Source organism: Ammospiza nelsoni, chromosome 1 (assembly GCF_027579445.1).
Source record: "Ammospiza nelsoni isolate bAmmNel1 chromosome 1, bAmmNel1.pri, whole genome shotgun sequence".
NCBI classification, from domain to species: Eukaryota; Metazoa; Chordata; class Aves; order Passeriformes; family Passerellidae; genus Ammospiza; species Ammospiza nelsoni.
Window position 1 is genome coordinate 52,645,090 of NC_080633.1, and position 17,825 is coordinate 52,662,914.

At 41.5% G+C, this 17,825-nt stretch overlaps 1 protein-coding gene across 2 annotated transcripts in view; it reads right to left on the minus strand.

Annotated features, from left to right (window-relative positions):
• The window catches only part of VOPP1 (VOPP1 WW domain binding protein), a 62,618-nt gene that overhangs the window by 14,818 nt on the left and 29,975 nt on the right, over positions 1-17,825 (minus strand). For both annotated transcript variants that reach the window (XM_059486647.1, XM_059486639.1), the window contains exon 2: positions 3,280-3,338. In XM_059486647.1, coding sequence (XP_059342630.1) covers positions 3,280-3,338 — 59 coding nt within the window. The remainder of the gene's footprint in view (positions 1-3,279; positions 3,339-17,825) is intronic.

Genomic DNA, 17,825 nt, shown 5'->3' on the forward strand with positions numbered 1-17,825 from the left:
AATGGAATTACATTTGGAAGAAACATGCTTGAATTAAACTAAAGCTTATTGATGATATATGAAGGATGGAATAACTATTTTTATTGGAAAAAAATTATTTTTTAAAAATACTAATACCATTAAATAATTGGACAGAAAGATGTATCATTAGTTCTGGAACTGTGATCTTCAACCTTTGCCCTAGCTGTTAAGAGGGAAAGCATAAAAGACAAGTTTTAAGAAAGTTTTGAACAATATCGCTAAAAGATTTTTCTTTTTAAAATTATTATGCTGGAAGGCAGATTGAATAAAAAAACCACTGCAAAAAATTAAGCTCCAAAAGAGGAACTGTCATATTACTGCAAGTTTTAGCCACCCAAATCTAGCTGAATTTCCAGAACACTTCTTTTGGCACACTGTTCCTCTGGCTTAGCAGACACATTCTTATCTGTCTTTGGATGGCTGAAGTAGAGCTTTTACAGGAAAGATTAACTCAGCTATCTTGCCTTTAAACTTCTGAGAAAAGCAAACCACCAAGTTATATGACAGTCCACCAGACTTCTATTGCTCTGGGTAATTAAAAGAGAGGCAAGCACCTTCCAGGAGGATGTGCCTACCCAGAAGTGATAAGGCTGTAGATAGGCCAGTTCAGGGATACCTCAGTCCCAGCATGCCACACTGCATTTGTGAAAAGACACAGCACTTGGCATTTCTGAGCTGACATGCCAACCTTTTCATTATAATACCAACTGTCTCTGTTGGAGATGTGACATAGTGCCAGCATGGGACTGAAATCACAGGAAAATCATTAAAAAGGATTGCATTGCTGGCTTTCGTAAGTCTCCAAAGATAGTCTCGAGACGAAAGGAGAGACTACATATATTAACTGGGGAGAAAAAAGTCTGTTCACAAAATCAGTGATAGAAACAAGTGGAATCTATGGCAACCTCCTTTAAATATAAATCTAAATATATCTGCTTGGTATGGACTGTTGCTACAGAAATGGTAAGATAAAACAAAACCCGTTTCACTAGAGCACATCCCAGATCTAGATTCGCACAGAGGAGGCACTCTCAGGACAAAGTTATGCATGATGCCTTTAGATAATTTAAATGTAACCATATGCTGATGGAGACGATGCTATTCATGCCTCCTCCCCCACAATATGCAGAATACTCCCTTCCTCCCATTTCACCGGTGTTTGCCAAAAACTATACCAAGCTGATTCAACACTGACTTGAATGTGCTAAAATGAACAACTTTCTGTGGGATTAGCAAATTGAATTAATTCAGTGAAGGGTCAAACAAGTGCTGAAGCAATGGGACTTCGCCCTAAGATATTGAGATTGGAATTGTGCCTCTGCTCCACCACAGAGGTGTGAAAAGACAGCACAGGTAGGAAGCAGCTGGGGACCCTGAACAACAGAAACTGACATTGCAGAAGTTACAAAGTAGAACAGCCCAGGCACCGCAGATGTGCACGACCTTCCTACTGCTTTGATGCATCCCCCCTTTAACCCTGCTGGGCTGTGCACTCAAATACCCTCTCCCTGTTCCTTCACTTGTCACACATAGTATCTGTGCTCTGAGCTTTATCATCCCCAAATCCTTATCGTCTTTCCCTAGTGTTTCTTCTTGCCCACTTAAACTCATAATCACAACAACAACATTAGCATTAACAGGACACTCATCACCCCTGGGACAATTGCTGAGCACACACATCCTGCCCCTTTCCCCTTCCTTTTTCCATTGACTTCCACTATTCAGGAGAGTGCCAACCATGACACTTCCATGCCATGGCTTGGATAACACGGTGCTGTAGTAACTACCACAAAACACACGATGACAAGTGACAGTCTTATGATTGACTTGACAGTGTCAATATAGAACAGGATTTTTTTTTTTTAGCCCTTTTTTTTTGGAGGAATCTGTATGTACACAAAGGGTCTGAACCCAATCTCTGGATACCCAATCTCCAAGTAGCCACCCCTTTGTATTGCCCAGGGAGACAAACACTATCTGTAAAATCACATGGGCAGAAACCTAAGCAAAACACCAAAGTGATGATGAATAACACACTTCTGAATGTCAAGGTACAGTGGGATTTTTGTAATTTTGTGACATCTTCTTCAAGGCTTCTTTCCCACATTGCAGAAAAGCAAACAAAATGTAGGGGGAACCAAAGTCCCATTGTTATTAGCATGCAAAGAAAATGAATTTATTTAAATTCCCCCATCTGTTTTGGCCAACCATTTATGAGTAATTCTCCACATTTCAGTCACCTGAAAAAAGGACAGTTCTAGGCACAAACACTTCCTAAGCAGTTAATATCCAGGATCACAGATGATTAAATCACGGTGTTTCATTCTTTCTGTGGGCTTTCTTTTGCAACTGGCTTCCTGGCTGCTTTTTGTCTCTTCCATTTCGCTCCTGCTTCTGGCAGATGAAGTGGATGTGGAAAAGAAAAGGGAGGGAAGTTCTTGGGTAGCATAAGCATTACAATAATTTCCAATCCTTCAGCAAGAAAGAGCTTGCTCAGGGAATAGATAACCTAATGCTTTTCCACCCTGCTTTTTTTTTTTTTTTCTAACTTATGTTTACAGTTGTTTGCAATTATAAAGTTATACAACCAGGTAGAAAGTTTACTAAAGTTTACTACATTTATCTCCTTTCTGCCCCCAAACCCACACTGAATGTACCTCCCATCCACATATTTCCTCCACTTTTTTTGCCATTGCTGTGGGCAATATGAAACAGAAAACTGCAATTAGAGAGATCCTCAGTCACATACCTACAGGTCACTGACATTTGGTTCATACCCAAGTGAATGCCACTCATCAAAAGGACAGTTATGCCATGGATAACAAATGATCTCAACTCCCTAAATTAAACAACAGTACTAGCACAGGGACAAAGTTACTTTCAAAGCATTCAAGGTATTCTGTCTGATTACCTGTCCTTGTTCAAAACAAAGGGAGAACTGTCTTCACATTGGTCTACTTATGTTTCCTTTCAGTGCTCTGAAATAAGAGCTGTTCAAGCACTTGAGTTTTGTTTTCAGTTGGAAAGGTCATCTGGGGTGTGTGGCAAAATGAATCTGTACACTTTTTTCAATAAGGAAAAAGGGAGAGAGATGGGTTTACAGGGAAGGAGGGAAATGAAAGTTTACTGCATCTTCATTTTTGAATTTGCGAAAGTCTCAGATGAGTTATAGAAAAAGTATAATTAGTAAAAGAGCAACAGTCTAAGAGACTACAGAATCTAATTCTCTTTTGCAAAAGAAAAGCAATGACTACTTACATATAATATGTAGGATATAATCCTTCAAAGTACCAGCAATGCTTTTTGGCCTCTGTACACTGCAAAGAAAGAAAAATATGGTATTAATATTTACATAGGATGATTAATAGCTATAAACACAAGCTTAGAGTATTTATAAACACTGTGACTCTGAGCAGTTAGGAGAGGTTTATATTCCCAAAGATTTCCCAATCCAGATACGCACAGCAAGCGGGAAGTCAGTTCACGTAAATGGCAGCGTGTCCTGCCAGGATTCAGATGCCTCACACAGGGCTTTGTCTGTGGGGCCCCACCAGCTTCCCACAGCTCCCAAACAAGTCAGTACATTTGGCACAGACCCAGGATCCAGCTGCATGCATTCCCTGGCAGAGCTGCTGCCTTAAAACCACGGACAACTTTAGAGTCCATGGCGGTCATAGCCCCTTATGTGACATCCAAGGCACAAGAAATGTGATGATACCACACGTATGACTGCACAGTAAATTCAAGTTACAGGGAATTATTCATCTTTCGGGATGTGTGTGGCATGCAGAGCCAGGCTCAGGAAGGAGCAGAATGGAGAACTATCTACCCCATCTCCTCTTCCTAGAGCTTGGAAATGCCTCAAGTGTTCATTAAAGTAGTGGGGAAAGGAAACTGCTTTCTGCAGCTCAGGGGTATTGTTCTCTTTTGCAGACTGCCGTGTATCCCTGTGAAAGGCCTGGACAGGCATTTCCTCAGCACGTGTGTGCCAGCGACGTGAGAAGCGCTCATCCTTACGGGCACTGCCCGAGCACAGGCGGCAGCTCAGAACAATAGCGGCCCCAGTAAAGAAAACCAGATGTCAAGCTCCAACTCTACACAATGCACCAAATATTTCTGTGTATCCCACTGACATCACTAGCACAAAATGCCATCTTCACTGCAGACACGGCTCCAGCAACTCCCCTGCAAGCTGGATCATCCCATCAGTCATGGGCAGGGCATTGTGGGACACCCACTGCAGAGCTGTGAGGAATATCTGGGGTTTTAGCCACAATTCCCTCTGCTGCTCACACCTGACACCTGACCACAGAGAGCCATTGGCACACTGCCAGCATTTGGATCATTCTTCATGTTCACTTGGCAGCTCACCTTTAAATAATAGCTCGTTTAAGTTTATTAGCCTTCCCAAATCCCAGAATACTAAATGAATCCAGTTAAGACAAAGACAAAGTGGTTTTAGATCCTTGAGTCTCACTCTTCATGAATAAAAAAAGGCTGCAAACTCTTTAATGAGTGTCTGATGAGCTAAATCACAGACAGATCAATTACAGCCTGTGAAGACAAACTGCTATGGATTAAATTGTGAAGAGTGGTACAGGAGGTTGGGGGAGGAGGAGGAGGAGAAGATGCTTTTGAAGCATGTGTTGAGGCCTTTTTCCAGTAACACAACAGGCTCACACCAGTCTTCGAGAAGCACAAGCTTTAGCTTATGCTGGAAGGACCAGTCCTCTTTCCCTGGGATAAACAGCAGAAACCTTGTTCCCCTCTCAAACTGATGCCACGGCCCAGGCAGTATATTCAGGAGGACTCTTTAGCTTCTACTGAGGCAAGTGGTGTTCAAAGATCCATCTCTGCATTCACTCTATTCCCTCTTTGTCCTCCTTCAATGTTTCCAACTTTTTAATCCTTCCTTCCAAATATTTTCACCACCTAGCTGTTTCCTCTGACTCCAAAATTAGAAATATGTCAAGTTTTTCTCCATAACACCATGCAAACCTACATGCATCGAAAAACCCAGTAGGCATGCTGCCAAATTCACTGAAAAATACTTTGGCTCTTCACCTTTGATGGCTGTAGATCAGCAGACATTGGCTAAAATCCAGTGTCTGCAGGTCACCCCCCTGTGAAGCCTCATTTCAGAGTACAGCTTGGGGTGGCGCAGCCATTAAATGTGTTTCCTTCCTGCTTCTCAGCCAGTATGAGTCACCATTTACCTCAACAGCCTGGAAGCCTTTTGTCAGTCTCAAACATTTTAATTGATGCTTTCCCAGAAATGTTTCTGAGCACGTGGAGCCTGCACACCCTTTTGTAAGTGTAAAGCAGACATTTATATTCAGCACTCTCCCCCCATATTTTAATTTCCTTTACAAGTTCTAAAATTAATTGGGAAGATTCCACCTTCCAACACCTCCCTAACTGTAGGATTTCTGTTTTTGCCTCTAAATAATTCTCTTTTTAGACAGCCAATATGCTTACTGCTGTCACAAGAAAGGCTCCAGCCTGGGAAAGTTCCTTCCATCTTACAGGGCTTAGATACCTGCTCTAAACATCCTTTGGTGTCCAGATTTAGTTTTAAATTGGCCCTGGAAGAGCAGGCACCAATCCCAGTCCTGCTTTTTTTTAATATCCCAGTGCTATGAATACTGCATGGCAGTTCTTCAGCTCTCCTACAAGGGAATCGGGCAAGAAAATCCAGTGGACCTCAAATGTGAGCAGCAGAGCCAAATGTGATGCACATGACATGTCAGACAGATTTACACGCACAAGGGCAAAGCGCCGAGCTCCCTGCTCCGCTAAACTCCCACCCATCTCCATGGCAACTCCACTCCAGGAAAGCCTGACACAAAGCAGGCGGCTACTAACCACCCTCTCCCCTGCTGGTTAGCAGACTTTGCAGAATTGCTGCTGAGAGCAAGTGGAGAATGTCACAGCTGCTGAGGATTTGAGTGCCTTTAGCACTCGGGCCCAGAGAGATGAACGGGGGTCAGTGTACAGATTAGCTTTTCCCACCCCACATCATCCTCTGAAGAAGGCTATGATAATCTGCCGCTTGCCAAGGCCCAAATTATTCTTCTGAGTGGTATTGGCCTCAAGAGCTAAGCTGGTGGAGAGCCACACAAGAGTAAGAGGAGACATGTGCCATCAGCATCAGGCTCTCATGTCCTTGTAGCTGCTGGAGACTATTAAATCCTCAAGAAGGCACAGCTGGCAGGAACTCGCTGCAGCCCACAAACCAGAGACAAAGGGAGGATCAGTCATATTGCTGCCATACAATAGGACCTCACACATCAGGAGGGCTGCCCACTCTGCCAGCTCCCATATGAAGACAGGCTGTATCTCAGGCTTTCTAACAAGCATTCATTCATGTATTTAAAAAGCCATTTACCCATTCACTAGTAGCCAAAACAGCGTGTCTATGGTTTTGTAACTAAGATTAGGTACAGCCCTACTGATACTTCCAGCTTTGCAAGGGAAAGGACTACTGCACATTTCTCTTATAAAATTTTCCCTTCTATGCCCTTTAAGGATTTGGCACAGCTATAAAATATAAATATGAGAGTACATTCATTTTTAAAACAAATTATACAGGTCTAATTAGGTGTGCATATGTAATCTTTAGAGAATTAATGGTATGTGAATTAGCCAGATGCTTGAATACATTCCTTAAGTTTGCAAAGAAAAGGAGAGAAAGAAAAAACACAAGACTTGTTTTTTTGTTTGTCTGATTTTAAATAAATCAGCATCTGTCTTGTAGCCTGTTTTCTCTGCAGGACTGTTGCAATGTGAATTGCAAGCTGTCCTTTTCTGTGGCCTCTAAATTATTTCAGATTTCCTTTTAAAAAGGACACCTGCTTCCTGCCACAGACTGATATTGCAAATGTTACGGCTGCTAGTAAGAACAATAGGAGTTACTAAAACATTATCCAAAGACTGATTTTGATCACACCATAAAATACAGAACACAAAATACATATGTATGCACATGGTGTGGGGGATGCTAGAGCAGGCAGCCTGCTCGCTGAATGTCAGGTGGTACTCCACTAATAGGATTTGCAGAAATACTATCTCTAGCAGGAATACCCTTCACATTGCACATCATTATCTCTCAGCCCACAGGACAACAAAAAGAAAATAGATCTGATCAATTAATTACTCTTTGTAATCAAGGGATTCACAGCCTGGGCCTTCAGTGGAGGTTTGGAAATTAGTAAAAAAAAAGTAAAAGCAAATAAAGCCCCATGTGCACATTCCAGCAAGAATACAGTACAGTCCAGCACGAGTACAGTCCATTTCTGTTATGGGTACCAATGGAAACAGCAGCCTGCTGCAGACAGCCATGCCTGTGGAGGGCAGATGGAGGGTGATTGCTATCTGTATGCTGAAGGGACATGCAGAGAGAACTGGTGACATCTGCTCAAAGCCAGATTCTGTAGGCGGCTGTTATCTGCCACAAGGCCAATGAAAACCTATTGGTTACCAGCAACTGAGGGTGAGCCTTTCTCTTCCATTATGTGTTACCCTTACAAGGATCCAAGGTAGATTCAGAAGAACAAAACCAGGTATTTAACAGTGACCTGGTATTCTGGGGTGACCTGCTTAGTGGCTGTAACCTGCCACTGAGCTGGGTACATGTTATACCTTATTAGGGTTCAAAATGATCCACCCACATGCCAGTCCTGTGGCTGCAGCCTCTGAGGCTCTGCTCGGATTAATACACAGATGAACAGGAAGAAAGAGCTAGAAGTATCTTTGACAAGTAAAATGCTAGAAGTATCTTATTGTTTCTGAGCATCACACAATCTTATTCCAACAGCCAGAACTCTGTCTTCCATACTGCTGGATCAAACTAAAATCTGAGAAAATGGGAAGGACAACACCTTTCTCACCATAGGCCCTCACAGCATCTGAGAAACAGCTATCTATTCCTGCTGCCTCTCTTACAGAAGGCCACTTGCAAAATTCAGCTCTTCCCTGGTTTTATTGGTGACTGCATGCAGCAAATACTTGATGAAGCCCAGACAAAATGAAGATAAAGTCCACGGTGCAACTCCAGACTAAATAAGCAGTTTCAGAAGGCATATTATTGGCTACGAATCACAATGTTTTATGGGATCTGACCTTTAAAACTGCATCAGTTTTCAGAACACTATCCCTTTCAGTGCCTAGACAAGAGCTGGAAGCATTATGAGATATAAGCTGGGCTGTATCAGAAGAAACTTGTGTGCTGAAAGTTTGAAAGACTGTTTGTGCAGACACAAGAACACGAGGCATCCTGTTCTTCTATTGCCAAGAAAAGGGCTATCCAAAAAAACTATCCATTAAAGTACGAGACAGCATATCCTGAATCTGGAAAGTGCAGCCTAAGGGTGAAAATAGTTTGCTAGAGAAAACACATTTTGTTTTAGCCTTGCTTGAATCCATCAAAATTCATCCCTACTTCTTCCCTGGTGATGCTAACAGCTGAGGGTGAAAGTTGCCCATCTGCAAAACTATTCCAAGACACTGAGCTAGCAAGCCATGCTACCAGTGATTTCAACATATACCCTTGTTGTGAAAGACAGGAGCAAATTTTACTAAAACTCAGGATTATGTTAAGGTATTCTCATTTAATGAAGTAATGAGAACACATCAGGAAGCTCTTGTATAAAAGGATGTCAATCCTTTATCAAGCTTACCCTCCCATTTAACAGTAAACAGAACAAATACTATTTCAGCTATACATCTCTTTCACCAACGCCAAAATTACAAAGTCATATAACTCACAGTATAAATAATATTTTCATATATTTCATAAGGAAATTAAATGGCTTTGGTTAAAACAACTGCTTTTAGTTAGACTTTTTGTCTGTTCTCTAAGAAAGAAGAGAATATTTCTGATAATAGAATTCATAAAAGAAACAACTTTTCCACCTTGAATTAATCAGTGTGTGTTTTGCAACAGCAAAAAATTTCAGCACAAGCACCTAATTCTTACTACTTCTTGTGCTGTTCAGAGCACACGTAATAATTATCATATTTTTATTTAGAATTAATGTGAGTTTAGCATTAGATAGCTTCCCATCACAAAGCATTATTTTACATTTAGATCTATTAACCTTTCCCAGAGAGGAAATACAAATATCCCTTGTGTTCCATTCTACCATTTCATTTCAGGAACCTGACTCATTTATTTGTTTAATTTTCTTTTTTTTTTTTTTTTTGGCCATTATGCAGCAAATTGCAGATGCGCTTCAGTCCCAGAACAATACAATTTCAGTTGAATATAATTCCTCCATCCATATACAAGGGAAAAAGGAAGACATAACAGGCAGAGCAAGGCTCCCATGTTTATATTTCTCAGAGCGCACGCAGGGAGGGCGCGGGGCGGGCGCTCAGCACCGCGGACAGCGCCCTCCCTCCCGCAGTGCCCCGGCGCTGCTGTGCCCTCCGCAGCCCGGCCGGGCAACGATCGCCTCAATAATCACCTGTACCAACCTCACCCACACACACCGCCTCTCACAGCTCTCAGCTCCGTTCTCACCTACACCTGCTAGCAGCAGCCACACCTACCAATTATCTCTTGGCACGTGGGAGCACTTCTATGAGAAATTAATAAGCACAACTACCATAGAATCACGGAACATCGCAGCTTGGAAGGGCCCCATGAAAATCATTCAGTCCAGGTCCCTGTTCCTCACAGGAATATCTGACATTACACCATATGGCTGAGAGCATCATGCAGATGCTCCTTGAACTCTGACAGGCTTGGTGCCACAACCACTTCCCTGGATAGGCTGTTCCAGCAATCTTCTCAGCGAGGAACCTTTTCCTAACGTCCAGTCTGAACTTCTGCCAATGCAACTTCATTCTATCCCCTCACATCTTACTGCTGGTCACCAGAGAGAGATTAGTACCTCCCATTCAGTACCCCTCTTGAGGAAGTTCCAGACTTCCATGAGATCACCCCTCAGCCTTCTTTTCTCCACGCTCCACCAAACCAGTGATCCCAGCTGCTTCTCATTACGTCTTGCCCTCAAGGTCTTTCACCACCTCAGGCACCTCTTCTTGATGCTCTCCAATAATTTTATGTTCTTCTAATATTGTGGCACCCAGAACTGCACACAGGACTCCAGGTGGAGCCACCACACCTTTCAATGCAGTGTACAGCTGGATATTGGACCAGCCAGCAATGCTGTGCTTGATGCATCCAGGACACAGCTGGCTCTTTTGGCTTCCAGGGCATACTGCTGCTGACTCATATCCAACTTCACATCTCAGACCAAACCACCATCAGATTGCCTTGGATGGAACAGCTGTACTCAGTCTTTTTCAGACTGTTTGGAAAGCATAGTTATGACAGTTGTCATAGTTGTGTGAAATAGCCAGCTGAGCTCTACATCAGAATATCAAAATACATCAGATGCTTACAAAAGTGCAAAGAGAGCCTCAATATCAGAGAAGTTTAGGACTTGCTTTACCTTCTTCCTTTCATTTCTACACTCATGAATGCAGCAATAATTGCACAAACATAAAAGATGGGAAGTGGGAGCATTTAAACCTTCCTGGTGGAACTGACCTTGCACTGAAAGTTCTAATGTTAGATCTGCAAGGAAGCGTGAGCCATTCCACATACTGAACATTTTCACCCAAGGAAAGCAAAACAGACTCAGCATTCCACTGGAGTCTCTGCAGCTTCCAGGGGGTACTGGCAGACTTTTTTGTTCCAACTGCAAGTAAACAGATGTAACATTTTCCCAACTCCACTTGCAGAGGTTGATCCATTCCAAATGGTACTGGACAGGTTCCATAGCTCCAAAATTGAATTTAGCTTCTGCAATTATTCTTTTTCCTTTTATACATGCATGAGAAATAAAACCAAGGGTACTATTATTTGCATTCTTTAACTACAGAACAAGTCACATCATAAAACAACCCACAAAGTAGGGTGCATGGGAGGAAGGGATCATTTGTCAGGAACTGAAAGGAAGACCATGCCAAGAGTGAGGACATCACTATTTCCACCCTCAGTCTCTTTAAAAATTATACAAACATAAATTAATTTTTTCATGTAAAATGATTTGGTGATACAATGTTTTTACTTTTATGCCTCTAATGAGCACCATGAACACAGAAACCAAGCCAGCTTTCCTTTGCCTAAGAACTGGAAGCTTGGTTCATCTCCAGCCTCAACACTGAATGGGCACTTCCTGCTGAAGGGAACTGATGCTATTTAGGGCACTACTAAGAGAAAAGTCTAGTTTTAGGTTTCCCCAGTTTTTATCTAAAACGATGCCAGTCCATGCTGAACTGGCAAATTTGCCTGTTTCCTACATGCATTTCGTTCTCACACTTTACCACCCCAAGAATGAAAACAGCTCTTAAATTACCTAGTACTTAAATCCTCAGGGGGTGTCTTTCATCTACCAAACTAATACAATAAAAGCAAAGAAAGACTGAGCAAAAGAAGATGAATTCAGACTCAATTTTCTTAGTCATCTGCAGTGCAGACAAGATCGAGGCACTTAAAAGCACTGCACTACAGATGCTGGTTAGCTAAGTTATGACAGCCCTTCAAAGGATGCAGGAAAATGGATTTCTTGGATGGTCCCTAGGACATAGGACAGCTGCTTTGGGAGTTCCCAGGCTCTGTTCTCTTGATGTTATGCAGCTCCCACGTGCTCATTTGTGTCACAGAGAGAGACAGCATGAGCTGAGAGGACAGAGTGCACCTGCATAATCACGGCAACTCTTGCTCCCCACCCTAATACCCTTATTTTTCATTCTTGATATTTAATCCAGGGATGCACACCTTCCTCAGATCCTTCTTATGAGGAGTTATTGGAAAACAAAACTTTTTTTTTTATTCAACTAAGACTCTTTTCTTTTCAGTTTTTTGAGGTATTTATTCCAAAACTGCAAATACTGGATCAAGAAATGCTTTGTGCTTAGAAGTCCTGAAAACATCTGTAACACTGAAGACATCAAATCCCCAGCCTCAAAAAAAAAAAAAAAAAAAAGATGCAGAGTCCATGAGCAATCACACACCCAGTGGTGCAGAGAACAAAAGAAATCAATAATAATGAAATATTATCTAAGTACTGTTCCCATAACCTGGAAGGTAAGAAATGCCAAGGCAAGTTCTCACCTTGAAGAGGTTATTCTAGAACCTCATAATGTTTAGTTTTGGATTGTTTTTAGGAGCATCTGTTAATTTTAAATCAGATTACACACGTCATGTGTATATTAAATTAGTAAGCATTTGAACACAGTGAAGATTAAAGAGGTTACCTTGGAAACATTCTGATATTTGAAAAGCAGTTTCTAAAAAACCCTGGCAAGTGAGAATCCAGGTACTTCTTTAAGAAGAAGCATCTACTTGAATGCTTTGTTGGGGGAAGCTTCATACTGGGGCAACTCCCACCAGCTTAGCAGTGAAGTCAATTATTACCTACACACTTACAATAACAGCCATCATTACTGCGTCCTTCACGTCCTCACAAGGCCACTCAGTCTCTCAAGGGGAAAGCAATGATGTATAATTGATTGTACAGGTCCAATCTGGTTAAATGACCATACTGGGACTGGAGAAACAGTTCTAAAGGAAACTTTAGTTCATTTGTTCCAGCTACATTAGACTAACCACCTTGCAGTAAATGCTGATACTCAGATAGCAACACAGCAAAGGCAGGCATGGTCTGGTCTGCAAGGCTGGCTCACCAAACAGGGCTGTCATACAATCATCTCCCTGTCACAGTCCAGAAACACATTTGGTCTGGAACTCAGTTACTGGAACACTGGGAGGAGTTTATGGGCTTGGGTTCATCCAGGCTAATAATCACATTTTTCTATTCTTGCACACAGTCCCTTAAAGTTCCTACTGATCAGCAGCAAACACATCTGTCTCATGGCAAAACCCTCCTCACAGGAAGAAACAGCAGAAGAGTTAACTCAATGTAATTTGTACTTGTTTAACAAGTCAATTCAAGCTTTTTGGGAGATGCTGACTTGTGGCTTTTAGGCAGACACTCACCAGGTAGACTGAAACATCAATGCCTTTTAATTTAAAATAAGAACCTAAATGGACTCCTATTCAGACAGTCCAATATACACTACCATAGCATATGATTACTAAACTCCAGTGAGATAAATCTAGCAGCTGTACCCCAGAACTACTTATTTGAGCAGGAAGAAACACTAAGCATTTGTCCTTGAACTATTTCCTGTTAAAGGACTAAAATAGCAAATAAAGAGATAATCCTTTCAGGCAAGTAACAATGACTACTGATGGTAAAGCATTCTTTCAAATGAAGTAACTTCCTACATAAGACCTCAATATTTGCTTTTCTTTTATTAGGAGCCTGAATGTACCTAAACAAAAATCTACAATGTCCCAGACTGTCCAATCTCAACATAAACCACTAAGAATGTGACAAAGCTCTTCATTTAAACCAAAAGTACACAAGCTTCGGCATTCTTCTAAATGGATCATTTCCTTGTTTTGAGTTTTCACCTGAGTTTTATCAGACTCAAAATAGCTTCCTGGAAGAAGAAGAAAAAATATATATATTCTTAAGATGACTATTTAGAAAGATATACTGGATATACATAACCAGACAAATTTGCACAACCTCTTTGGTTAGGTATAGAAGCCACAACTTGGCTCTCCCTTCCTTTCACCCCTCAAGCCACTCCCTGCACAACCTGATGAAGGACATGCAGGATGTGGGTAGCTTGTTGCACGCCTCCTCTCACTGGTAATCAGAGCATGCCCCTCGTTCAAACATCTGTCCAAACACATGAGTTTTTCTGGGACACCATCAGGCTTGCAGCTTCCATTAATAACAGTTAAAATGCAAATGCCCTAGTTAGCACTGCTGGACCTCTTGCTACCACCCTTGTGGTCTGTGGTTCATGTGATGCTTTTCTTTTTTCCAGCTTGCAGATGATAGATCATATTTGTGTGTTGGGAAGTTACTTGAAAATACATAAAAAAATTTGGGATGCTGCAGTGAACTCTGCTCTTTCCTTTGACACAGACAACACAGACATCAAAAATCTTCTTACTAAGGTTATTTCCTCCCAAGAAATATCTGAGGTTACCTCAGGGATGTTCTGCAACTGAGAAGTGCAAGAGTAAGATGAGACATAAATGAAACATTCGCTCTTCTTTAACACATGGCCTGCACTCCAAAAAAGCTCAAGATCCTTGCCTGGAGGTATTGCTATGGATGGATAATAGCATGAGATATGGCCATAAATGTTTAATTTATAAACCTAGCAGCTAGAAAATTATTCAACTAGACTGAAAGTGCTGAGGATTTTAATAGTGCCTGCCCACACTAAGAGATGGAAATAGCACCAAGAGCTCAGAGATGAGCACAGACACACTTGCATATTTTGGTTAGTGTTGATAATGTTGCATAAACTGAACTTTCGGAGAAAATTTAATCCCTATGCATGTAGTGGGCAATTCCAGAGATTTCAAGGGCATTGCTTCTGCTTTCACAGGATATGGCTTGGCTTGCTGCCCTTCTCTTCACAGGACTGCCAGCTGCTTTTCCAAGTGCTGGGTTCATCTCAGTGGGGAAACAGCACTGCAGTACAAAGGCATTAATGCTCCCACATTTCTCCAGGGCAATTCTGCTCAGGCAAAGGAGCCCTTATACTGTAGCTACAAATGCAAGCTCGTGGATGAGAGAGAGAAAGAAAGAATGGAGCAGCAGGGCAGAGAAGCAAGGAAGACAATGACATGCCCATGAAAACCAGAAAAATATGAAGTGGAATAAAACCTAGGGCTAACTGGAATAAATGGCACTGACTGAGCCACAGCCAAACCTTCTTCCCAGCATGTTTCCCAATAGGCTTCAGAGGACAGAAACCAACAGGGTGGTAGCCAAAGAAATCACAGAGGTAGTCCCTGAATTACTGGCTGCTATATAGGAATGACAGCATCTTGCAAAGGTACTGACGAAGGGACAGCTCCACTGGCTTTGTCATTTTTATACTACAGACAGATACCTGTCTCCTCCATGCAAGGAAGCAGTTCCAATTTTTCACCTACAACCAAGTTTTGTGCCTTAAGCCCTTTCCAACACAAAAGCATGACACCATGAATTAGCTACAGCTCCCCATGCAAGCCCAGGGCAGAAATCTTTTTATGATCTTCCCACAGTGCAAGGCAAAAAAAAAAATAAATCTGTTTTTGTGTAGTGTGCTTAGTCTCTAATTTGGGAAAGGAAAAGCCTAGCACCTCACCGTTGAGAGGCTGCTTGCCTTTGGCTCATGCTTGCCATTGGTTTTTTTTCAATGAGAAGATGAAAACTTCTAATAGCTTAGATGCAAGGGTGCTAACCCATGTCAATAAAGCCACTTTCATCTAAAACAGCAGAAATTTTCACCAGTTTAGAGACTCCCAAAATCAGACACCAGATACTGAATAAAGGCTTAGGCTAAATATGTCAATAGGGCTCCATATACAAAGAAGACTTCTCTTACTATTCACAGTGGACCCATGCAGGGGAAACAGGTTTAGCTCTCCCCTAAAATTTTAAATTACTGAATATGAGCAGCACACCATCACCTTTATTAATTTCCACTCAAATCCAGAAATATACCAACCCATATTCAACACTTTCAAAGGAATGCCTAGGATCCCCATAGTGGTATGCAGTTTTCTAAAATGATGTCCAGCCCAATGAAAAGATCTCTGGCCATGAGTTAGGTCACATAACCAGAGCAAAGAACTGGACCACCTCTCTCTTCAGTTAAAGGGAAAAAATATATTCTTGCTAAATTGCTTTTCAAATAAAGAAAAAATGCACTCATGCCTGGTTCCTACAGTTGCTCTAAGGAGCATTTTCTTGAACTTTTAGAAAGGCTAAGGCTCTGCCTTGTCATTTCTGACACATGATCATGAGACTTATGGGAAGAAATTCAAGCCACTGGACTCTTAAAGGATACTTAAGAAATCCTGTTTAACAATCATCCTCTAAAGCTTTCCTAGCTTGACTTCAGGGCCTCATCCAAGACCACCAAATGGAGTGGCTTTTAGGGACTGAGGCTTATATCTCTGAGTAGGAGCACAAAACATAAATAAAATGGAAAATTGCTGGTAGCAATCTTTTCTAAAGCCTAAGACAGATGCTATTAGTAGCAGGACTTTTAAAGCAGGGAGCTGACTGTGGAAAGTGCCAATTACCTCACCAGGCACTAAGGTGCCACTAAAGTCCTCAGAAATTCATACCAGCAACCCCACTAAGGGGCCCACAGAACACTGAGAAAACTGCTAGGCAACCCTTGGTACTATTTGTTTTATGGATGCTTTTGTTAAGCACTGCCCTTTTTTTAATTAAAAACAAAAAATCAGCCTCTTGGGGGATCTATTTTCCTTTCCTCTTCTGACTTCAGCACAAACACACTAGAAAAATTAGAGCCACAGTACAAATAAAAATAGCTGAAGAACTTGCAGCTGTTGTTAATTTCCAAAGTATTCAACATTGCCTGTTTAATGATGGAACAATATGCTCCAGTTTCAGTCCTGGCACAAGGTTATCTGAGCAGCAGGCAGATATTTTAGCTGATGTGAATGCCAAAGGCAAGTCAATGACTACAGCAAGTAGAGAAATGGAAGGAGGACCCAATGTAAACCACTGGATGTCCACACCAAACATTTTCTCCAGCTTTTTGTTTCTCATTTAATGCTATTAGTTGACTCCCCAGATGGATAGACCAGGCTTGCAGACTTACTAGCATGCTTAGCAGGAAAAAAATGTGCCTAATAAAAATTCATGAAGTGGAGAACATTTTTACAGCTGAAGAGCTGATTTTTCTATTTTAAGTATAGGGTGTTTCTGGTGTGAAATGATTTACACAGGGAAGCTTTGCTCACTTATCTCCCTGAATAAACCAACTTGTGTATGGTCTGGATGAGCGGATTTCCCGAATTTCATACAGAACAAAGCAATAAAGCACTTGGTATTTGTAGAAGAAAAGAAATTAAACAAAACATGCCTCTTAAGCTTGGCAAGGAGAATCTAAATACTAAAACCACTGAAGTCAGATGCAGCAGAAATGCTTTCTTAGTTACACCTCTTGAAGCTCTGCCTTCAGTTGCTAAGCATCTTCTCATGCATACCCACTCACAAAGCAGGCTGAGCAGAGTTAGCAAAGAGACAATGCCTATAAATTCACACACAACAGCAATGAAGCGCAAAAGAAAAATTAAGACTTTATGTGCAGGATTAACATTCAAAGGCTCAGAAGTGACAAGGAAATTGGGAAATAGCTGATTATTTCTGGAAATACAGAGCTTCCATCTTGTTGGGCTTCATTTGCCTCATTCCCATGCAAAAAGGCACAGTTAGAGGTCACAAAGCCAGAGCATTTAGGAGTTAATATCTAGTGGAAAAAAAGAAATTATTCCCCTCTTGTTAAGGGCTCACTGACAGAGAAAAATTTAAAACGTGGTAAGTTACAGTTTTAAAAGAGGGGGAAAATAGAAATTTTAAGTAAGTCAAAGCTTGTAACATTGCCAAGAGCCCTCTATTATGCTCAGATATGGTTTTAATTTACTCAAGGGAGGGAATAAAAAGGCTCAAACAATTCACCCTTGGCCCAACAATTGCAAAAGCAAAGGCTCAATCCAACACTCAACAGAGCAGAGACTTGGGTTCAGGTAGTTCTATATAAATAAACTGCCCAGCAAATGTGAAGGAAGTGGGGAAGAAAATGGCCTGGTTGGGTTGAAAAGCAGACATAAACAATAGTTTCACACATAGCCCCATGCCTTCCTGCAGGTAAAGAATGGGAGTAGCTTAAATCCC